Source organism: Bacillus rossius, chromosome 1 (genome assembly GCF_032445375.1).
Source record: "Bacillus rossius redtenbacheri isolate Brsri chromosome 1, Brsri_v3, whole genome shotgun sequence".
Classification (NCBI taxonomy): Eukaryota; Metazoa; Arthropoda; class Insecta; order Phasmatodea; family Bacillidae; genus Bacillus; species Bacillus rossius.
The window spans coordinates 316559123-316584705 of NC_086330.1; the positions used below are offsets into that span (position 1 = coordinate 316559123).

At 38.3% G+C, this 25583-nt stretch overlaps 1 protein-coding gene across 2 annotated transcripts in view; it reads right to left on the reverse strand.

The window, feature by feature from the left end:
* LOC134527936 (protein Cep89 homolog) overlaps nt 1–25583 on the reverse strand; it is a 52969-nt gene that overhangs the window by 16953 nt on the left and 10433 nt on the right. For both annotated transcript variants that reach the window (XM_063360980.1, XM_063360979.1), the window contains exons 5-10: nt 24447–24973; nt 22841–22979; nt 18383–18563; nt 13268–13435; nt 9468–9699; nt 4079–4248 (exon numbers count right to left, since the gene is read on the reverse strand). In XM_063360980.1, the coding sequence (XP_063217050.1) occupies nt 4079–4248; nt 9468–9699; nt 13268–13435; nt 18383–18563; nt 22841–22979; nt 24447–24973 (1417 nt within the window). The remainder of the gene's footprint in view (nt 1–4078; nt 4249–9467; nt 9700–13267; nt 13436–18382; nt 18564–22840; nt 22980–24446; nt 24974–25583) is intronic.

The following is a 25583-nucleotide window of genomic DNA, read 5'->3' on the forward strand; positions in this document are numbered from 1 at the left end:
AAGACTACCAGTTTTGGTGGCGGAAGGGAAGGGGCCTAGTCTGGTGGGCAAGAATTGGTTAGAACCACTGGGTATACAAGTAGCAGGCATTTACCAAATATCACATCAGGAAGTGCCCCCTGCAGTGCAACACCATGCACGGGTGTTCGACAGTGTAGAGCTGGGCAAATACGTAGGGCCCCCAGTGAAAATGGAGCTGGAACCTGGAGCAACGCCAATCTTCCGGAGGAGCCGGGGAGTACCATTCGCTTTGCGGGACATGGTGAGTGCAGAGATTGACAGACTGGTTGATCAGGGCGTATACGAGCCAGTGGAATTTTCAGATTGGGCGACGCCTATTGTCCCCATTCAGAAGGCGAATGGGATGGTCAGGCTTTGTGGTGACTATAAAATTACAGTGAATAAAGTATGCAGAGCAAATGTCTATCCATTACCAACCATTAATGAGGCTTTTGCAAGCTTGGCGGGAGGGACAGTTTTTACGAAGCTAGATTTAGCAGATGCATACCTGCAGGTGGCGGTGGATGACGCGACAGCTGGAATTTTAACAGTTAATACAATGGAAGGGTTGTTTCGGGTTAGGCGCTTACCTTTTGGTGTAAGCGGGTGCCCAGCGATCTTTCAGCGGCTTATGGAAACCTTGCTAGCAGGTATTCCAGGTGTGGTGGTCATGTTGGATGACATTTTGGTCACTGGGAAGGACATGGAGGAACACTGGGACAGAGTTCAGGGAGTTTTGGCGAGAATAGACAAAGCAGGATTGTGACTCAAGAAGGCAAAGTGTGTATTTGCGGCAGAGTCTGTCATATTCTAGGGGTACAGAATCGATCGGGTAGGAGTGCGCCCTACAGATGCAAAAGTGGAAGCCATCCGTGAGGCACCAGTACCTACATGTAAGAAGGAACTGCAGGCATTTTTAGGCTTTCTGAATTTTTACGAAAGATTCCTGCCAAATAAGGCATCAGTCCTGAAGCCCTTACATCGTCTCTTGGACAAAGGAGCGAAGTGGATATGGAGGTCGGAGCATACTGAGGCGTTGTGCAAAGCGAAGAACCTATTAGTCTGATCAGGTGCTCACTCATTATGACTTAAATAAGCCTTTAACGCTGACATGTGATGCATCAGACTATGGAGTAGGTGCAGTGTTGGCGCACGTTACCGATGATGGCAAAGAAGTGCCCTTGGCTTTTGGATCGCGCACTCTGACCCGGCATGAGAGGAACTACTCCCAGCTTGATAAAGAGGCACTGGCTGTGATGTTTGGGGTGACCAAATTTCGACAGTATGTGACAGCCCGGCATTTTACTATCGTGACAGATCACAAACCCCTGTTACGACTGCTGGACCCCAAGCGGCAAACACCAGATATTCTGTCACCACGCCTCTTACGATGGAGCTTATGGCTCTCGATGTTCGACTTCCAGAAAGTGTATTTGCCGGGAACCAAGATACTCCATGCCGATGCCCTCAGCCGGCTACCCATGGCCACTGGGAACATACAGGTACCAACTGTTGGTGATGTGCTCATGCTTGAGGCCATGCCAGAGCCACCAATCGATGCTGAGACACTGGCGCAGTTGACCGACAGGGACCCTGTCCTCCGTCAAGTAAAGAAGCACACAAGCCAAGGTTGGCAGGGCAGGAATGGAGACTCTGAGAAGTTGAGGCCATATTGGAACAGGAGAGAGGCGTTATCCCTCCACAAGGGTTGTCTCTTGTGGGGCAATAGGGTGGTTATTCCAGAGGGGCGTCGCAGGGAACTGTTGATGGTCCTTCATGCCGCACATGACGGAATTGTCAAGTCTAAGATGGTTGCTCGGAGCTATATGTGGTGACCAGGAATGGACAGGGACATCGAGCAAATGGTAGGTCAGTGCGCAATCTGTCAGCAGCAGCGAGCCAACCCGCCCAAAGTGAAGGAGGTGAAATGGGCAACGGAGAGTGAGCCATGGGTTAGGCTACACATGGATTTCCTGGGTCCTTTCCAGGGGAAGGTTTTCCTCATCGTGGTGGATGCGCACTCAAAATGGCCAAAAGTGAAGGCAATGCATAACATGTCATCAGGTGCGGTTATCCAGGCACTACGAGAGATCTTCAGTTGCCATGGGATCCCCCGGTACCTGGTCTCAGACAACGGGACAGCTTTCGTGTCCCGAGAGATGGAAGAATTCCTAATGAAGAATGGAGTTGTACTAATGCGCACACCACCATTCCATCCAGCCACAAACGGTCAAGCGGAGCGCATGGTGCAGACGGTGAAGAACAAACTGCGGAAAATGGGAGCGGGAGACTGCCACACACGAGTCGCTCAAATGTTGTTGGCGTTGCGCACAACGCCACTGGGAGAATCTCATAAGACACCGGCAGAACTCCTAATGGGGAGACCATTAAGAACGGTGCTGGACCAGATACGCCCCAGACCAAGTTTTCAAGGCGAGGAGACCAAAGAGGTCGCAAACCACCACAGGGGCAGGTTTTTTTTAGTTGGGCAGCAGGTGCTTCTTCGTGACTACAGAGGGACTCGTAAGTGGATACCAGGAACCATTGTATCCAAACAAGGGCCCGTGACATACACAACCCAAGATAAGAACGGCAACGTGTATAGACGTCACGTGGACCAATTGCTGAGCAACAAAGTGGCACATCCATCAAGCCAGGCGGTGTCAGTTACATGTACTGATGGCTGTGCTGCGACCAATCGTGGCAGTACCACCCTGCGTCAGCTCATGCCGACTGACGGGATGGCTCTGACAGAGCCAACGCAGGTTCCAGCAACCATACAGCGGCCCCCTATTCCGATGGAGCCGGCACAGGTACCATTGACCGTACAGGAGCAACCGGCAGAGAATTGGAAGGAGCGGAAGGGTAAACAGCAACAGCTGCCGGGGACATCACCAGTGGGAGCATCAACACCGGACCACAGCAGCAGCCCTTTCAGAGGGTTTGAACATCATCGTGACCATGGGCCAGAGCCATGGGAGGGACTGCAGATGGAGCTGATACGCGCACAGTCGCCCAGGAGATCCACCAGGGCGAGGATGGTACCGGGGAAGCTGCAAGACTATGTGTAGAAATCTTAAGGGGGGAAGTGTTATGTAGGAAATGTGGGGTAGTGAGGTTGGTAGGCCTGCAGTATAAATAGAGGACAGTGGTAATGATGGCGGCCAGCGGGTCGGTCGTTGGTACATGGTGATTGTATACGGGAGTGAGGACTGCAATCTAAATATGTGTTGAGGGACATAACAGAAACCAATAAGTAAACACTAATATTTTTGTGTCTACATATTTCGTTTCTCAATCATTTCTATGACTATATATTTGTTTTTTGTATTAAATATTTCCTTATTTTATGTATTAATTTTTAGATTATCATGAATTTCCTATTACATTATAAGTTTTATAATGTATAAATTGTTTCCTGAATTTTTTTTATTTGTCCTTTTTTATTTTTTTTATGTATTTGTGTCATTTTTTTTGTTTTCTGCATTATTATTTATGTGTTTTTTTTTGTAAATGTAGGTCATGCATTTTGTTGTAACCTTTAAAAGTTGTTGATATTTATGTTACAAATGGTAATGATAAATAAATAATCCTTTGATTGGCAGCTAATGAGACTACGCTCTGTGAGAATTTAAACTGTCCTTTAAATCACTTTTGAGTACCTAACTACATAGTGCTTACTTACTCTTAACCACCACATTAAGGGTGGCTAACATTTTAGCACCTAGGGCTAACTATTGACTGAAAATATTTACATAAATATGTAATGAAAATATCTAAATAATATCAATTGAATCGTTAACTTCTAGATTTTTTTCTTCTGGTATTTATCATGACCTATGACTATGATTTTGTTGGTTATGTTGACACACAAACTTACTTCACTATAGTATTTACTAATTACAAATGAAATCTTGCCCAATTAAGTTTTGTTTACTGCTTGAGGTTTATTTCCTACACAATTGCAGCTTGTAAGGTCATATATTCACACATTTGCTGACACCAGCATTGTACAAAGTGTCCTAGGCCACAGCACTCTCATACTGTTTAGTTCTAAAAAATACTTTACTTTTCTCACCATTTTTCCTGCTGTAGTCGACTGATGATGGCTTCCTTGTGGCGTACTAAATTACGTAATCGAGCAACCTCATTGTGATATTCATCCTTCATACGGTCAACATTTGATTCCTGTTCTTTGATTCGGTTTTCAATCACGTGCAAATCTTTGAATGCAAATTTTTTCACAGTCTGAAACAAAAATTAAAATAAAAAATCAATGACTGTATTGTTTCCAGAAATATTTAATTATAATTACTTCCCTATAACCTACTTATCAACATTCATTTTTGTGGTTACCATGGAAAGCAAAAATGTACCTCATGCCACAAAAATGACAAAAAACTAGAATTACATCATGCAGATGTTTGATCTAGTACCTAGTCAATTCTCCTTACTGGTGGGTCAAAGGTCTCGAGTTTGATTCTTTGCTAAGTCAGAGATTTGTAGAAAAATTTCTTTCTAGGTTCAGGATTTGTTTTTGTAGTCCCTTCAATTTCATACAAATACTACGCCAAATGAATATTAGGTGTATTGTTACTTCCACTACAGTGATATCTGGGTCAATAAACTTAGAATTGGGCGATCAGGATTCATTGTCATATTTTTATCATACTAATAACTAGAGCTGCTAATATAAGATTGTCAAAAAATAAATATATGGCAAAGCTTATGTAATTTCAAACATAAAAAGGAGTATTGTGCCAAGCCAAGACATTATCAGCGTGCAAGTTAGGAAATAGCATGCATGTCTTGTCAATGAATATTTCACCACACATCTTATAAAAATTGACAAAAAATAAAAGTTTTTATCTTTAAGATTGTTATTATTGCAAAAAGAGTCAAACTCGTACAAATTATGACAATTTCTTCAAAGTCAAAGCACCTTAAAATACTATGTTTTATCGCATAACCATTGTTCGCACATAATCATCATTCACGCATAATCGTCGCACCGTTATTTTAGGGTGTCAAAATTTGGAGGAAAGACACTCTCACATAAATATCGCATGATGTTTTTAGTCCCACTGTTATATTTCGAATGCTTAGGTAGTTTTCCAGTATAAAAAAATGTATTCTAAAGTTGAAATCTAATATTCATTACAATATTATCGCTTACAGATGAGAAATATGAAGTTGTCTGATGTGTAAATGTTCTTTTAAATACATTTTCAAACATTATATATAACCTTTATCTGTTGGTCTTCGTTACCGCTGTGTACCACTTTTAAAGAATGTAGCCAGCGCTAGTTGGCATTATTCATGTTTGGTTATGTTGATTGTGTATACAGCATACACACTTAGTCAAATACCAATATCAATAGCTTGCCGATTGCATGCAATGCATGCACTCTGTCTAGTGCAGAGTTAACTACATTTGATAGCCGGCACTCTTTCATAGTAAGTGTGTACTACAACAATAGTTATGTGTTATTTCTGGCTCACGTTCGGGTTGTGGTTTTCGTTTTTGTTTTTAAAGTAGGCATGTGCGAGAAAGACTTTTTTGAATTCGAGATGAGATCGAGAAATCAATTTAAAAATTCTCGAGAATCGAGTCGAGATCGAGAAATCTGTACTTTAGTTAACAGGATAATATGATCCAAAAAAGTATAACTCAATAATCTGACAAACATACATAATTATTCAATAATTTTATCAAGTATCCACAAAAGACTATGAATGAAACATTAGTTTACAAAGAAAGAACACTCTAGTGGCTGGCCTAATTTAAGGTCTAAAGCGGCTATTTAAAAACACCAGCTGTTCAAAATTTTCAGCCAACAAATTTTCACGCCTAATGCTCACAGTGTTTCCAGCAGTACTAAATAGTCGTTCGCTTTCAACTTGTGTAGCTGGTATTGCCAGATACCTTCTTGCTACTTTAGCCAGAGCTGGAAAGCGTATCTTGTTGTTTTGCCACCAGGTAAGTGGGTCACCGTTCCTTGGAATTACATCTTCACGTAAATATATTTTTAATTCTTCCTCCAGACTTGATGATTTAGTCCTAACTGATGATTATGATGTCTTCTTCAACACTTCAAAACTTGACCACAGTGAGCAAGTCTCTTTAGCTTCACTCACCTGCTCCAGTTCTGGTTCAGGACGATAATCATTTTCAGGTTGCTGATGTGAAGTGATGTATTTCGTGCACAACAACTTTTCATGGTCTTGCAATATCACAGTCTTGAATCTAGGGTCAAGCGCCATTGAAAGAAGATCTTCTTTCACACAAGAATATGAAGGAAATCTTGATTTTAAACCTCTTTGCAGTGATTTAGCAAATGCAGTACCAGATTTGCATTGGTCTGTTTGGACATAGTTTGTAAGCATTGCTTCAATTCCATATATCAATGGGATTTTTGATGACAGTGTTGGGAACTTTGAGTAACATAACTCGGTTGTGGCCTCATCTATTGGTTGCAAAATATGTGTGCAATGCTAGCAGCTAGTTTCCACTCACTAGAGGTGAAGTTCTCCACTGCCATGCTCTCTCCTAAATCAGCAGAAATGGGCACCTGCTGCTCAACAAGACGTGACAGCATGGTGTATTCACTATTCCATCTAGTTGGCACCATTGGCAGTAGCTCGTGAACAGGTTTGTTTAGCTTCACTTGAAGTGCATGCAGCCTCTCACGAGCAACATTACTGTGTCGATAATGGCCAACAATAGCTCGTCCTTTTGCAAAAAGTGCTGTAATATCATGTTCATTTTTTGCATCGTGCAGTGTCAACTGTAGTGTATGTGCAAAACACTGAACATGATGAAATAAGGTTTTCCTTATGGCACATTTAAGGTTTTTTGCATTGTCTGTTATGACATAAACTGGGACTTGATCAGTTGGCAAATTCCATTCTTCCATTGCCCCTACATGCTTTGCATGTACTGCATCTGCAGTATGTGAGCCTGGAAAGTGGTAATTGCCAAGAATATGGCATTTTAATTTGAACTCTTCTGTTAGGTAATGGCCTGTAAGCGAAATGTAGCTTTCATGTCTCCTGGATGACCATGCATCGGTAGTGAAAGAAAGCGACTCCAGACCATTGATGGCATCTGTACTAATTTCATCAGCCAGTTTGGTTCTTTCCTCTTGATATAACTGTGGTATAACCGTCCTTGAAAATGTTGTTCGCGAAGGAATCTCGTAGCTAGGTTCTAATTCGTTGATTAGACCTCTGAAGCCATGGTCATCCACCATGCTGTAAGGTTGAAAATCACAAGCCATCATGATAGCAATTTTTTTGTCTATTTGATTTTTCCTCACATCGCTGATGCAAAGCTTCTGTTTTTTTGCAACACACTCAAACATTGAAAGTTGTCGACTAGAAGTCTTCTTTTCTTCAGCAGTTATTTTGTTGAATTCTTTTTCAGCGCTGGATGTTGTTTCAAGTGCCGCAAAAGTCCACTTGTCGAGCATGAAGGCGTTTTAATAATGTTTTTACACAATTTAAATTCGCCACCTTCTTTCTTTTTTAAATGAAAGTTCCATATTGTGGCCATTTTCCGTTCTTTTTTATCCACACCACTAACACTTTCCTCCATCGCACTCAACTTTACTTGTTTTCGGTTTGCAATTACAACTTTACCTTTACACTCACTTAACAGTTTATTTGCCTACTGTCGTATGTAAACATACCTTATTGACTCCATAGTCTATACAGTTTTCTTGAGCCATGGACGGTACTTGATCATGAAAGTCTGAACATTCACCACTATCGATATGTCACTATCGATATGGACCGCAATTTAAACATCATGTTGCTTGTTATATACTGCTGGCCGTGTGTATAACCTAAGGCCATAAAACAAAATGCAATCGCGGAAGAATTCTGCAGTCATGTTTATATTTTTATTTTTTACCGTACCGTTTTACGTTAATACTTGATACTGATACCGAAAATTATTTATTTTTAACTTTAATGTTGGTTTATTAACGGAAAATAATCATTTTCTTCTGTAATTTAATGTGATAACCACAGCACAATTCATTGTTTACGTTTACCGTTTCATGTAGTGACTTGTGAACGGAAGTTGTTCGTTTTTAACTTTTTAATAATTTATTGTGTATACTATCGTAACAAGTATAGTTTATTTTATTCGATCTACGTTACGTTGAAGATATGTTAATTATTTCAACACGCAACGCAAAAAGCTGCCTCAATATATTATATTACCTAACCTATTTCTTGTTTACAAAATTCTCGAAAATTCCGAGCCAAAAAAATTATCTCGAGACGAGATCGAGAAAATTTCTGTCTCGACTCGTTCTCGATGATGCCGAGACTCGCACATCACTATTTTAAAGTACAACAAAATATTTTTATCGCATGACATTAATTTAAATTGTTCAGCATGCTTTTGTATACTCTACTTTAACATACTTTCCATGAGTAAGTTTTGTTTTTATGAATAACTTTACCTAACAAAAAATGCTTTTTTGCAAAAAAGTCACACCCCTTCTTTTCAAATTTGATTTTAGTATAACATGTGCAAAGATTACGCAAGAAAACAAGGTAGCTCAAATATGTTTTATTTACCTAGTTTATGTACTCTACAGAAATGAATATTCAAATGGCAACAGATTTTATTTTCTAAAATTGATGTGGGAATAAAAAAAGATGACTTTAAACAAACAACCCTTTTTTAGTAATTTATTTATCCGAGAATAAATGAAGTAATGACAGAACAGCATGACATGAATACAGAGTATGAATTTTGGGCTGGGTGGATAGCTAGTGACCAGCCGAGGCAGGCAGCATCGCATACATTAAACATGTACGAATATATATATATATATATATATATATATATATATATATATATATAAAAACCCATGTTAAGTACATTACAACTAATCTGGAATAGACTTCTGACTGTTAAGATTGTCAACAACTGAACCAAATTAAATCTAAACGTAGCAGGTCTTAGATCTGTTACAACAGTTAACACTTTAGGACATTTGTACTTAAACATATTGTTAAAATAAATAAAACAAAAAATTATTAAAAGTGTTTGTATTAGCTCAAATTAAATTTAACAACTTTTTAAGGCTCTGATTCACCAGAAAAGCTGGATTAATGTAATTTTATGCCTTCATTTTATTCTCAAACCAATTACGTATAGAGATATTCCACTGTATATGCATTTCATTCTGTGTTTTCTTTTTAGCAAATACTGTCACCAGATAAATACTATACGTTAAATGCTAAATGTAAAAAAGTCAGGTTGAAAAATATAACAATTTTTTCCAGACTAATTGCACTGCAGTTACTATAAATGTTCATTTTATGTTTTTTTACAGCTGGGCAATACACACAATAAACTACATAAATACGTGCAAATAGAAAAAGACTAAAAATTAAAACATATGGAGTGAAGGAGTGAAGGCCAGGCATGCTGGTGGAAGGAGCACCTTGATCTTGGAGCGAAGTGTGTTCATGCGACTGCTGATGGAACTGCCAATGCGAGCAATGTCCTGGGCTTCCTGCTGCTTGGCATGCAGCCGGCCCAGCAGACGCTCCTGCTCTGCCACCAACTCCTCCGAGAACAACACCGCCTTCTGCAGCTGGCGCTTGGCGGCGTCCCGGGACACCCGTGCAGACACCAGCCGTCGCTGCAGGTCCTCGCACTGCTGCTGACTCCTCCTGCGGCCGGTACTCGCTCTCAGACACACTTCCACGCAGCACGTCACACCATGTCTACACAGTCTGAGAACAATGCCTTCTACAGCTGGCGCTTGGCGGCGTCCCGGGACACCCGTGCAGACACCAGCCGTCGCTGCAGGTCCTCGCACTGCTGCTGACTCCTCCTGCGGCCGGTACTCGCTCTCAGACACACTTCCACACAGCACGTCACACCATGTCTACACAGTCTGAGAACAATGCATTCTACAGCTGGTGCTTGGCGGTGTCCCGGGACACCCGTGCAGACACCAGCCGTCGCTGCAGGTCCTCGCACTGCTGCTGACTCCTCCTGCAGCCGGTACTCGCTCTCAGACACACTTCCACGCAGCACGTCACACCATGTCCACACACAGTCTGAGAACAATGCCTTCTACAGCTGGCACTTGGCGGCATCCCGGGACACCCGTGCAGACACCAGCCGTCGCTGCAGGTCCTCGCACTGCTGCTGACTCCTCCTGCAGCCGGTACTCGCTCTCAGACACACTTCCACGCAGCACGTCACACCATGTCTACACACAGTCTGAGAACAATGCCTTCTACAGCTGGAGCTTGGCGGCGTCCCGGGACACCCGTGAAGACACCAGTCGTCGCTGCAGGTCCTCCCACTGCTGCTGACTCCTCCTGCAGCCGGTACTCGCTCTAAGACACACTTCCACGCAGCACGTCACACCATGTCTACACACAGTCTGAGAACAATGCCTTCTACAGCTGGAGCTTGGCGGCGTCCCGGGACACCCGTGAAGACACCAGTCGTCGCTGCAGGTCCTCGCACTGCCAGGAGGAAGTGAAAAAAAAGGTCAAGAGGAAATGAACAATAAAATGGAAAGTAACCAAGAAGAAGAATGAAATGAAGAGTGAAATGTAGAACTGCCAAGAAGAGATGAAGAATGCTATGAACACCGAGACAGAGGACATAAAGAAGAACCAACAAGAAGAAGATTGATGAAACTAGCATCCAGTTGGAAGGGAATGTGAAGAGTTTGGAGCAGCACCTTGCACATCAAGAACAGCCACTTGTACAACAAGAACAGCAACTTGCCCAACAGGAACGGCAGTTAATTCAAATCGAGCAGCACCTTGCATATCAAGAACAGCCACTTGTACAACAAGAACAGCTACTTGCCCAACAGGAACGGCAGTTAATTCAAATCGAGCAGACCACCGAACAGCGTGTAGCAGTTTTAACCAAGGAATGCTGCCGGATGATTAAGAAAGCTACAGCTGCTGCGAGCTGGAAGAGTTACTCCGAGGATGTTAAGGTGGAGGAAGCATCCAATAGCCACTCAAAATTCAAGACACCCACCTTCGATGGTCAATCTTCGTGGACACCATACAGAAGACAGTTCAAGGCAGTGGCAGAAGTAAATGGTTGGGGCGAGGAAGAAAAGGCTACGACACTCTTATTGGCCCTGTGAGGATCTCCACTAGAGCTGTTGCAGACCATATCAGTTTCAGACCAGAAAGATTAGTAGAGGCCCTTGAGTTGAGGTATGGTGACCGACACATGGACGAGATGTATAGAACAGCCCTGAAGACACAGAGATCTTCAGAAACCCTCCAAGAATTTGAAGCCGACATCGAGTGGCTCGTGCATCTCGCCTACCCAGAAGCACCAACAGAGTTCTGTCAACAGCTTGCCACTAGTGCTTTTATAGACGGGTTCAGAGATGCAGAGGTTCAGCAAACTCTACGTTTGGCTCGACACAAGAAGAGCTGAGAGGCATTGGTCCATACCCTGGAAATCGAGGCAGCATGCAGTGCCTCAAAAAACACAAGCATCAGGACAAGGAGAGCTGAACTGACGCCCTACAATGGAGCAAATGCCAGAAACACCACTAATGCATTGAAGAAGATGCTGAAAGACACTCCAGGTAACCAGATCAGAAGAGCAGGAGGATGCCCGCGGTGCTTCGTCTGCAATGAACCAGGTCACATCCAGTGGGACTTTCCAACATGCAGGAAGACATAGCAGCAGGAAGAGAAACAGGAAGATCAACAGGGAAACGAGCAATAGCTGGTGTGAGTGGGCGCATGCCAGCTCTGCAGGAAATGGTAGCCCCTAGGGTTTTTTCTGTATTCTTACTTCGTTGAGGCCATGACAGTTTGTTGCTTAATGGATGGATCAATGGCAGACAGTGTTTACTTACTGTTGAAACAGGGTCATCGGCATCTATAGTTCACACAGACATTGTAAGTAGAGAAAAGCTGAAGAGAACACCCATCCCATATAGACTCAAAACGGCCACCGGAGACACTTCACCTGTGCATGGACAGCTGGATTTAAAGGTAAGGATTGGAACTTGGACAATATCACAGACCTTTCTTGTTGCTGATATCATAAGATGAGTTAATTTTATGCGTGGACATCACGAATCAATACAGATTCATTATTGACATGGAAGGACAGGTACAGCATATTAAAGATGAAGAGGTGGCCCTGCTTACCCTCGACCAATTAGAAGTTCCTGTAATATAAGTGGTAGTTAGCGAAACTGCTTAAATTCCAGCAAACCATGAGCAGATAATAGCAGCTAGAATAATGGGAGATCCTAGGGGCAACATGAGCTACCTGATAGAGCTGGATATTACATTAGGGTTAAAGACATTTCTGGTCGCCCAAAGCATTGCAAGGTTTGGCGAGGTACCGGTCAGGGCAGCCAAACTTGATTTTCGAACAAGGGTTCTTAAACAGGGAGACCCAATAGCTAGCTGCGAACCAAAATCTTGGGTAGGCCAGTGTGAGTCTTCTTCACCTATTAGACATGACACGCAACCAATGAACCCAAATCTAGAACATCTACTCAGGTGATGCCAAAATAATCACAGCCTTTTTTGTACACTTATATCAATTGAAATCTGATATATTTGAAAAATATGATACAAATATTCCATCCATAATATATATATGTGCCAAACCTTCCAACTGCCATTAAATTGTGTTCAGTCAATTAGGATATAATATACTGTGAAAAATCATAATCTTAAAGAAAGGAGTCTAACTAATAAACATGCATTTTTCTTGTTAATTATCATAAACAGTGTTTTATTACTCTTATCGACAGAATTTTTTTATGAATAATTAAATATGAATATTTTAAATTCCTTTTGTTTCCTTAAATAGATTTAAAAAAGGCAATTATTAAGTCATTTACATATTTTATCAAATACTAATAAATGTTGGCTAGTATCAAAAAATAGTATGAATTAATATTTATAACTATTTACTGTAAAGGAGATTTCTGAAAAAGAAGAAAAATGTTTGTAGTATAGATGTGAAAATGCCTTGTTAGATAAAATTTTGACTGGGACTTAACAATGTTGTTATAAGAAGGTTTTTGTTATAAAGAGGTTCACAAAATAGAGGTTTAAATGTAGGAAAAATTAATTAATATACATATATGACAATGCAGTATAATATTTAAGAACTTTCTGAAAACTGCATTTTTTATTGTTCCTTAATTTTAACATGATATAAAAATACACTGCTTGAAATAAAGTTAACGACTAAAAATAAGTGAATACTACATACTTGAGCAACTTTTCCAAGTTGGGAACCTGAATGAGTTCTTGTTTTCTTTCTGCCCTCTCTGCTGCATGCTGTGTCTGCAGCTCTGCGTAGTTCTTCTGCACGGCTGCCAACTGGCTGGACAGCTGGCTGCGCTCTGATTCGTACTTCAGCTTTAGCTCGTCCAGTAACCTGTGCACACACTTTATCAGTCTGGATTCTACAAAAACTAATATAGTACTGGAGAAACAATAACCATTGCAAGGTATTGCTTTAAATAATAATAACAACAATAACAATAACAACAACAACAACAACAACAACAACCACCATAACCATAATAACAATGGAAATAAAATACGTACAGCAAAACCCCTTATTTGCACTTTTCATGGGGACAAAGTAAAAAAGTGTAAAAAGCGGGAAAGTGTAAATAAAGGGAAACGTATAAAAAGGAGTACAGTTTACCTTATTTAGAATTTTTTTCCTTTTGTTTAATAGCACATACTACAATGCAGGTACAAACACACTAACAACAAATTTTACTTTAGTATTTAATCAATTATTAATTTACCACATTTGACAAAAATAAAAAAAGAATGAAAGCCAAAATGTTTTTCTGATTACTTCCTAAAAAATAAATTTGAAATTTTCTTCTGCTTGCTTTTTTGGCTGTTCAAGGAGATTATTTGCCTCTCCAAATTATAAATACAGTTGCAACCGGCAGGGTTTATAACAAATACGGGCTACATACACATTGCTCACAGTAAAAAAATTTTTAAGAAAAGGCCGCAAATTGATGAATATTTACCGTCAATAGCGCGCCAAACGCGGAGAAAGGTCATTGTACTCGGTCAGCTGCTGTAACGACGCGGCGGCGCATGCGCACTCTATGCTCCGCCCAGACTCATGACGCCATCAGCCGCCAACCAATAGATGCGAGCTTAGCGGAAAAAAATATAAGCTCCACCTCCCGTGTACCAATTTTATCCAGTTCTAATACCAGTTTATTGGTATACGCACCAGTTTTCTCGCTGCCGTGACATGTTCAAGTTTACGTTTATCATGATGTCTTGATACCAATAATTAATTATTTACGATCCCCAGAAATAAATGGTTAGTTTAAAAAATATGGCGTCAACTGTACAATACTTCCCAAATTATAAAAGACGTATAAAACAGTTACCAAGACACCGCTCATTTTATCTTGTGAAGTTTATGTCTCGTACCAGTATTTCGGCTAAGTTGTGACATAAATACAGTATCAGAACTTACAAGCAGCCATGTTTGTACATTCATGAGTTTACGTTTTTCCCTCGTGCATTTTAGATTGTCTCCTGCTATAATTACTCGTACTTTTACACGCCTAGGCTTAAATTATTACATGTTTAGAAATAAAAGCAACTTTTCATGTTATAAAATATGTATATTTTGCTATTTAAAATGTTCATTGCCTACTAACTCCACGGTATTTTCTGGTTGTTTATGGTTGTTACGTGACGTAAATAGCGGGATTGATTCGATTTTTGAGACGTAATTCGCGGGAAAGTATTGTATTGGACTATATGGGAACCAAACGGGACCTGAAGAATATAGTGCAAATAACGGGAAAACGTAAATAACGGTAACGTAAATAAGGGGTTTCGCTGTATTTAATTTTTTCTTAGTTATAACTACCATCATAAAAATCTCAATTTCATTAATGTTAAGAAATTGAAGTTTAAAAAAAAAAAAAAAATCTGTAGTCCAAAAGTGACTAATATACATAAATATTTTGTCAGTAGAGAGTCATCTGATGGCTATATAATGAAATATTGCACATTTTGATAAAACTACCACAGTCCAAATTGGTTTTACAGACAATATTAGGTAATACTCCTCATCGTAAGGAATACTGCATTATAAAAATCGGAAGTTTGAAACTAAAAAAGGAAATTTTGGCCAACCTAACAGGAAATAACCCATCTGTGTTCTGGACTGTTGGTGTATAATATACATTGACTTCAGCCGCAAAAAATGGCACCATGAAATAGACGTAAAGAGAAAAAGAGACGGAGACAAGAAGTAATCAAGATTAAAAAGTTCAAAGAACAACAAGGAAAAATAAATTGCTGAGCCTTTTAATATAGTTAATATATCCGTGCATATTTGTACTACTTTGACAGTGCATTTAAGCCATACTTCTTGAAGCAAAGCTACCTTCCAATTAAGCTTAAAGGTGCCCCAATGTTACAAGTCTCAGAAAAGTATCAAGTGTAGAAGTACGCCACAGGGAAACTATCCAGTACCTTGCAACTCGCTGAACTTTACACATTACAATTGCTTCTGAAACCAGCTAAGTTGAGAGACATTTAAAAGTTGGCAAAATATTTGCATTCTCCAGTGAACAAGGATTATTATCTCAATCTCTTTCGTATATGAATCGGAAGAGGGTCAGGACATTGACAACGATGACAATAGAAGTGGTGAAGAACATTTATTATGATGGAAAATTGAAGGTACAAAAACAAATATTTTGTGCTTAGTTTATGACCACAAAAGCTACAAACTTAACTATAGGTAACAAAAACATTATTTGCTGTTCTGAAAATGAAAATTATTCTATGCATTTTAAAATATTTATTAACGTTAAGTAAGTAACAGATGGTAATTAAAATTTTTGTAAAACCACCATTGTCCACTATTTACTGAAATGAGGCTTATGTTTCTCTGAGTGGTTACATATTAAATGACATCTTCAATATTTTTAACTATTACTTAAAATTTCCAAGACAAAAATCCACACCAGAGTCTGTGCACATGCACAAGTACATATATATACTAAACAAGAAGATTAACAACACCAAATTGATAGACTGTACAAGAAGCCAAAAAAATTCATTATACTAACTGAACTAGTTGCATACTGCTAGACCACCAGACAATGGATAAAATATACCCAAATTAGTTTGCATTAGTAAACATTTTATGTCGAAAAATAGTTACAAAGAGTTTAAATTTCTTCATAAAAATTGTGGCAGTAACCAACAATCACATGAAATATTGCTGGCTTCTGCACACAATTCATCACGCTTGGCAAGAAAGTAGGTAAATGTTGAGGTGGTTAACTACATTTACCACTTATGGTACATCATAAAAGGAATCGACTTTGAACGTAATACAATACCCAGGGCCGCATTTACACATAGGCTGCCTAGGCTGCAGCCTATGGGCCAATACCGCAAATGTCAAAAATTTTAAATAAATTAAAATTTGAATATATTAAAAAAAAATCACGATTGTTTAAATACTGTGGTGCGGACCCTCCTATAAATGTGAAAGACATTGATGAAGTTAGGCTATATTTTATGGGATAATTTAACTGAGTGTACAGCTGTTATGAGTTGAGTCAGAATTCAGGAATTTTGATTGCTTGGCGTAGTGTGTAAAGTGAAGAGGCATGGGAGAATGAGAACTGTCAGAAAAAAATAAAACAGTTGCTGTCTTAATGTTGAAATGCATGCATGATTTATTTGTATTGCTTTTTATATCCGTTTCATATTTTGTTGATCGTAATCATAAATTATTATTTGTTTTATCTTAAATGGTAGGCATACAGTCCTAAATTGTTGAATTTTTTTTTTTTTCAGAATAGTTCACTTATTTTTACGTCAAAGCAGAATTATGGAGATAAACCTCGATGATATGAATTTTGAAAACTTTTTAATGTATGTAAAAAGTAAATTACTACCCAATTTCCATGAAAAATCTGTTATCAAATATTTCAGTTGAACAAAAACATACAGCATCATCCCTAAAACATTCACAACTAACTGAATAGAAACAATGATGAAAATGAATCTTTTGTTTTTAGTAAAAAGTGCACCAACAAAAAAATTTAAAATAATTTGTTACAATCTTTCTTATTCACTCACCGTGGTAACTTTTGACTCCTATTTCAACATTCTGAAGCGGCACAATATGTGTTAGAGGAATTAATTCTGGATATTTATTCAATCAAGCTTCTGAATAAGATATCTGTTTCATTAAAATGAAGCACTTCAGTAAAATATTGGCACAATTAATTTTTTTTAAGCTATGCCATAGTTAGATTTGTTTCGTGACAGTTTCTTCAAACATGATGTCTTTCTGGGTACGTATTTGTGGGTTAGACAAAGAATTGAAATATACATTTAGTTTCCAGTTACATCATTATATTAAACATAAATATAAATAAAACTTACACAAAACTACTGTACAAGGTAAGCAATTTTAAAAATCTTGAACATGATTAAGTAACCAAAAGAGTGATCAAATAAATTCCTGAATTAGGACATAGCTGTTCTTGTAAGACTGACTCAAACGTAACGGTTGCTATCCCGTCCCTTCTGGCATGCAGCGGGAGGGGAAGACTGCCGATGTGCACAGAGAGCTCCGAGAATACTCTTTTCCTTCTTGTCACATTGTACTATTGAATTCTTCATTGTGCATCGAGAAATTAACTAATTTTTTTCTTCTGTAATAGACTGCAGCCACTTTGTCTTAATTCAGTGTCACACTTACAGGAATCAGGTGCGGTGATAGAATATTCTGCGGCTGAGAATTTTTCATAATATCAATACTGAACTAATTTACCCAGCTAGTTACCTTCAAGCCCTATGACAATTAGAAGTTCAAATATATGCTAAGGTATTTAGTGAAATTTTTCGCACAGCATTTAACAGGAGTTCATGAATGATCTGTGTATTTTTCAAATGCCTAATTAAAAATATAATGCTTGCAAAACCAAATGCGTGGAATTTTTTTGTTCCTGAGTGCAGCAGCAGGTGAGATAAATAAATTAATCTCTGCTCATCACAAAAGTTATTTGCATTTTTTTTTTTTGCTTTTTTGCTTTTTTTCAATTAATCACCCTTGAAGGACATGCACCTAGTAAACAAATAATGTTGTGAATGGGCATCAATACCTCGATTTAACTGCAAAGCATTTACTCAGTTTCAAACTAATACCTTGGTAACTGCGGGAACAAAGTCTAAAATACATTAATATATAAATAAACAAACAAAAAGCTTAAAGCTTATCCCCAAAACTGGCCAGAATTGTCAAAACAAGCAACTCATTTGAACATTAAGGTAATGTGAAATGTTTGGTAGCCCGCACCTGCGACACTCAGAAACAGCGGCGGTGTGCACTGCGAAAGGAATCTTGTTCTCCAAGTCTTTCTTCACGTTCTCGTACTCCTCCTTGAGGACGGAGAGCTGTCCTCGGGCAGCGAGCAAGTCTCCACGACACTGGTGATACTTCTCCTTCAAGACGTCATTCTCCCCCAACAGCTCTCCAACTATGGACCAACAACAACTACATGCAAGGCACATTTCAAGCACTAACCACCAACCATGTCAGTGACAGTTGACAGTAACTGACAAAGAATAACACAATATTCACATTCACGCTTGATGCTTTCAAGTGTCAACTGGCACTCACACACCTGCCCCTTTGGAGTTTACTGGGTCAGTGAGAGGCACACAGCTAATGTCCCTGCGAGATCTCACACCAGACAAGAACCTACTGGCCACAGAATAATGGCTAGGTAGAATATGAGAATGAGGGTGAAACAATCATAAAGCAGCATATAGTTGGAGGTTACAAAACAATACCTAATTTGGGTTCATTTAAAATCACATGAATAATAAAAGAGTAGAAATGAAGGAATTTCTAGTCCAAATTAGTTAAATTAGTTAGTTAGTAGCAGTATAAATTAGAATTCATACGTGAAATCTTCTCACACACAATTAGATTTTAGCATGGCTTATAGCGTTGTAGCCAAAATCTTTGCCAATTGCATTGGATTAAAAATGAAGTTCAATATCACGAATCACAGAGCTTTATCAAAATCTTGTAAACTGTAGCAATAAATGGCAGAGCATACTGCCAGTGAGCCAAGTCACTCATAATATGTCCTCAACAAGGCCACTGGATTTACTTTATGAAATGCACTGCACGAAGCATGTATACTGAAATGCGGCTACTCTGTAACTACCAGTTTTGAAGTGAATCACATCATTTTCTTATGATTAGTATTTTATTTCATTATTTGCATGGTTGAACATTTCAGTTTAGTAACAGTAGTTTATAAGGTACTGTAACATGCAGAGTGAGCTGACACCACCTGTGTTAAAGTATACCACAGGGGAAGGTGGGATAAGGGAGGCTGGGTAAGGAGAGAGAGAAGGTACTAGATTCATGATTTTCGCACTTGTCACCTAACTGATGAGTTTCTCGGGAGTTAATAATAGCTTCTTTCAATTACCTACCTAATACTACAGGCGTTATCAAGGACCTCCCTATTTATTCTTGCTTGTATTCCGCATAGTCTTCCCTGTAAAAGTCTAGTCACTATAGGCTACCCAAGGGTCAAACCTAGGACCTTTCTTGCCAGCACCCGCTGCACTGCACATCTCGGTAGGGCTTGAGGGCCTTCAGACTCTACGCCCTGTTTGCTTTATGCATTTCCTATACTCTAGTGACTACCACAAAAACTATTATTGTCCTGACCTCGGCTCTGTACTTCCTGGCAGCACACACTCTCTCCTGACTCTTGCAAACCCTGCCTCGTCCGTAAGCACCGTGTTAGAGTTATAAAGAAAAATGCACAAAAGGAACTCAAGAGTGGAGCCGTACTCTCACGTGTGGGCAACGAACTCAGCTGCTGACACGACAACTATACAAAGTGGCAACTACCACAATGTTCAAACTATATAAATCCTCCAAACTTAACATCTCTTACAGTACCTACATTTAGTATAAAAAAAATTTGGCTTTTTTTTCAATTACATTATAATGAGAATTCATTGTATGTACATTAATAAGTTCTTATGGGACAGTGTTAATGTTGCTATAATTAATACTGTAATAGATTTACTAAGAAGCCCACTAATTTAATATTACGTAATAAATATAAAGAGAATTAGTGTGCAAGCTTTATCATATTTTGCACAATGACTTCCATGTAAAATCTTGGTTATTAGTCTTTAAATCTAGTTTCCATTATCTAAAGTTTATACTATTTCTAGACATCAGGTAAATACGCTAAAAATAAATAGTGATTTACCCTACTTAAATACAATAGCGTAATTTTAGTTTATGACGTTCATTCTAGCATAAGTTTTCACAACTAAGGCAGTGTCTTAATGTGCTCTCTTGCACTCCCCTATTTTTATATTTGGATCATGCACTCTTCTTTGGTAAACGAAAAAAAAAAAAAAAAAAACATGAGATGATAAAACGCAACATACAACACAAACTTCTTTCTAATTGGTATCATCATTGCCTAAAAATGCATGAATAGCTAAACTAAGTTACCTACCCTCCAAGAGGTGTAACTTACAAATTTTAAAGAGCTAAAAAAATTTTTTATATAAGATTACACACTCTTAGTGTGTGAAATAACTAACCTCTTTTAAATTCCTTATTTATTTCAAATACATTTTTAAAAAATGTTGTGATCTTAACAACAATATCAGCTGAAATGATTATCCAACTACTAATCAATTGCCTCCATCCTCAATTCGGCTCAGTATACCCACCCCTTGAAGTAACAATGTTCGATTTGCTCGGTCACATTTTCAAAGTAGCGCTTTTTTCTTTTACGTGAATTTTTATTTCCGTGCGCACACAATGGCAACAGTACTTGTGTAACATTAAATACAATGCAACAAATTAATAATGCGAGGAATCAACAAACAATATTTAACTCTTTCCTTAATAGCTATTTGCTTCCTTCATTGCATCACTATCTCCGATGATGGCTAGAGTGTTCAACCAAAGTACATATTATGCCATTCTTTATGTCAGCAGCAGCTCTCGAAATCTTGAGACAAAAGCCAGAAGCTTTCAGGGCTAGTTTACATCACACCTACTAGGAAGCAATTTAATTTAATAAACAACAGTTGGGATTTATGTTAACAGGTAAAACATTTTTCTAATAATAAAAACATTTAGTCAAGGTTTTTTTAAAAAGCTTATTAGAATTGAAATATATCTTCTATATCAATAACATTATTATTTTGAAACATAGGAAAGTTGTCAGTGCCTTTTAGGAATGTAATGCGGCCTGTGAATTTTTTATTTTTTAATTTTAGATTATTTAATCTCACATTGTTACTCAACATTTATTTAAATGTATTTATAATGTATTTAGACATATATTATTACTGTAAATTGATTTTAACTGGAAAAGTTTCTCAGCGAGCACACTGGCCCTGTTACATTCCAGGTTGGCCCGTCTAAGCAACCCAGAATAGTAACAAGACACTTTGATCACTGGAAAGTTTATATACAATGACTTGAAGTTTTGTTTTTAAGTTCGTCTTGTTGCCAACATTGAGGATGAATTATTCTCTTACGATAAATGTTTGTACTTAGTTGTATTTTAAATAAAAGAGTTTTTTATGCAGTCTTTTGTTTTGTTATGATGAAAACATTTATTTAATGAAAACACAATCAAAACAATCAAATCAACACGTTGATCACAACTTAAATAATTCAAAGTGATTTTTGGCACATTTTCAATGAAGCTCGTTGCTTGATTACAAAAAAAATTAAGTCCCTTACTTAAGCTTTTAAATAAGGTACCATATCCGCGGCTATGATGACGCCTGGGATAAATTTCTAGTTAAAAAAAGGCCACAAAACAAATAAAAACAAGGTTACTTCTCAGCCTGGCCCCAACCAACCGGTGTGAAATTATCTACTTGTTTAATATCAATTCATTTTTGTGAGCTGCCCATGACGCGACTGAATGTGGCACCAATCGAGTGACAACTTGTTAAACAACAAGTTGTCTTTCCTTAAAGAGGTGAAAACAAAAGGGAGGCAACCCCATGAGTCAACCGACCAATCACAAAACAGAACCAGGTACATGACCATATAAGGAAAGTGAGTTTCTAACATTTGTTCCCTTAAAATTTGGAAAGTAACATCACACCACAGCATGATTCATTCTGACTGGCTGGCGAAACAACGCCCAGCGAAAGTTCTAGTCCATTGCTGCACAGTCGTGCGCCTACGCACTAGGTTTTCTGACTATTTTTAAACGTGAAAAATAACATACTGGTGACAGAGTGTCACACCTGTGTCTTGCCTGAGTCTTTCTTTCTTTTTAAAACTTCTAGAATGTTACAGCCTCAATAACCAGAAGATGCTTCGAAATTGTAAAAACGTAATTAATGCACATTAATATTAACGAATCAAACAAAATAGAGAAAATAATAATAAAAATATATACATCTTTATGTAGAACCTAACCAATAATAATAATACTTAATACTGAAGCACAATCAAAATACCTTAAATGATTATGCATAATAGAAGAAACATGAGCATGAATTTATTATGAAAAATAAGAAAAACATCAGCAACACATACTCAGTTAATTGTTATTATTAGTAGCAGGGGGCAGGAATTATGCTATACTACCACCTGATTGGAAAACAAATTATTTTGATTAACATACACTCCCATGGAAAAAACATATTTGATAAGCGCTGTTTTCCTGGCATGAATAAGGGCTTTACTTAGAGGAGTGGGTGTACATCATCCATGCTCCTACACACTCACTTCTGGCCTGACACGACGTGCTTATCTCCTGCAGCTTGTTGTTCTGCAGCTGCAGCTGATCCGTCAGCACTTCGCTCTGCTCCTGCGCGAGGGCTGCCTCCTGCTGCGCGGTCTGGAGCTCCAGCAGCCTGCTCTCGTGCTGCAAGCATGCAGCGACAAACACACACATGGCAGTGGCTGAATCATCAACCCCACCTCATGTCAGGTTGGCTGCCGGCAGTTTCCAGCCCTACGCTTCCTGCCAACAGTGTCGGTGTTCAATGTTTGTGATGTTCATAAGCTGTGGATCGAGGCACGGCTGCTGACAATCTACATTTTTTAACATTCGCTATCATTTCATTTAAGATTTACAATCAATTTATGAAGGGACTAATTTTTTTGTGTATTTTTTTTAAGCACAATAATACAAGGCACAATATCTATTTTTTTTTTTTAAAAAGCAAAACTTGAACTTCCTACACAGAAAAAGTTTGGTTTCCACTCAAATCATGACATATGAGGTGTGATAAAAAAAATATGGAGAATGAATTTTTATAGCAACAAATGCTGACGCTACATCTATTTTAAGCAATAAGCCCAATAGCCTGATCCGCTGCGATAGTTAATGGTTCGTTCAAAGAGACCATTAACTATTTGAGAGCTTATCGAAGAACTGAATACCTCGTAAAGTTCCGTGCAAAGCATTTTAACAGATAATTTGCAAACGAGACGAATGACTGCGAAATCTGTTTCCAGACTTGTGTCTGAGGAACAGAAGGAAAATTATGTGTCAGTTTGCATGCAATTGAAGGATTATCTTGATGCAGATCCTGATTTTCACGGCCAAAATTATAAATGGAGATGAAAGTTGGGTGTATGGCTATGATTCTGATACGTAAATTCAGAGTTTACAGTGGAAAAGGAGTGTCTCTCTTCACCCTAAGATGGCATGTCAGTCAAAGTCAAACATTAAGGTCATGCTCATTTTTTTTTTCTCCCATAGTGAGAGCACTGAGCGAACAGAGTTTGTTCTAAGGGGAAATATTGTAAACTCCGAATATTACAAAGACTTACTAAAACATGTGTGAAACAGACCAGAAAAATGGGTCAATGGCTTCCTCCTTCATCACGTCAACGTGCCGTGCCACACCTTGCTTCTGATCAGTGAGATTTTGTCCAAACAAAAGGATCCTGTTTGTCTACATCAGCCTTACTCTCCGGCTTTAGCAACATGCAAGTTCTAACTCTTCCCAAAAATAAAAAAAAGTGCTAAAAGGAAAAAACCTTTTGACACCAATCCCCATATTGAGAGGGCCACGATGGAGCAGCTGAAGACCCTTCAGAAAGAAGCATTTCAGAAATGCTTCCAATCATTAAATCAATGAGGGGATGCGTACATCACTAGCTAAGGAGAGTATTTTGAAGGAGAGAAGTTCAATTTTGATGTACTTTGTTTATAAAAAAAACTATTCAATATAATTTTTTATCACACCTCATAACTTAACCTCATAGGAAAACAAACTTTTAAGCTCAGAATAACTCAGCAATTAAAAAAAAAAGTCAACTTAAAAACCTGTTTTAATCAAATTTATGACATTATTTAAATTATATAAAACAGTTAAATTACCTTCTTACGCAAGTCTTCGACCTCTCCATGTAATTTCTCATTCTCCTCAACTATGTTCTTACAGTTGGCCACAAACTTGTTCAGATCTATTTCATACGAGTGGATGAGGTCATCCTTCTCTTTGATGGTCTCCGAGTAGGCGTCAAGCAAAGGAAACAGAGCCTTCTTGTTGATGGAGCTCCACAACAGGTCTGCTTGCTTCCCGTCCACCTCTGTGGGCTTGACGAACGACAGCTCGCCCGGCTTGTACTTCTGTTGGTACTGCTCCAGCGCAACGTTCAGGCGGTACACCAAGTTCTTCAGGATCACTATGTCTCCTTTCATCTCACGGTTCTCTGCTTCTAGCGCGGCAACTCTGTCGTTCTCTCGTGACAATGCCTCCTGCTTGTGATGGAGGTTCGCCAGCTGAGTTTTAAGACTGTCTCTCTCATTTTCCACATCTTTGTACTTTTTTGTAAGTGCTGACAATTTAACTTGTAAGTTTTTAATATGTTCATCTTTCCTGTGCACCATTTCATCTGATGGGGCTGAAACACAACAGCAGGCATGAATCCAGTAACCATTTATTCAAAAGATATTTACAGTACACAGCCTTCAATCCAAAATTCTTGAGAAATACAGTTTTCAATAGTTATGACAAGAGATAAATTTATTTTTATTGTTTTAGCAAATTATATTTTTGTGGTTGTTTTAGTCTTAACAAAATATGGATTTATATCTTATAGTTATAATGTGAATTTTAAACAAAATATACACTGCTCAACAAAAGTTTGGAATAACATGGATACAACTATATTGAATTCTTATATTAAACCATTTGGTGGTTTACAATAAATATTTAACAAAATAAATTTTAATAAATTTGAATTAAGAATAGTGTATATAAGAAAAAAAATGTATTTTATTGAAAAAAAAGTGTGAGGTGCTTTTTAAGATATGATCAAAATGATAATCCTTTTACTCATATCTGTCAATAAAATATTTATAACTATTGACAACATGCACCTCACACTTTTTTTTACAATAAAATACATTTTTTCTTATTTACACTATTCTTAATTCAAATTTATTAAAATTTATTTTCTATTTTTTAGTTGAATTTTCTATTAAACAGTATTTTTTAGTTTTTTTTAAACT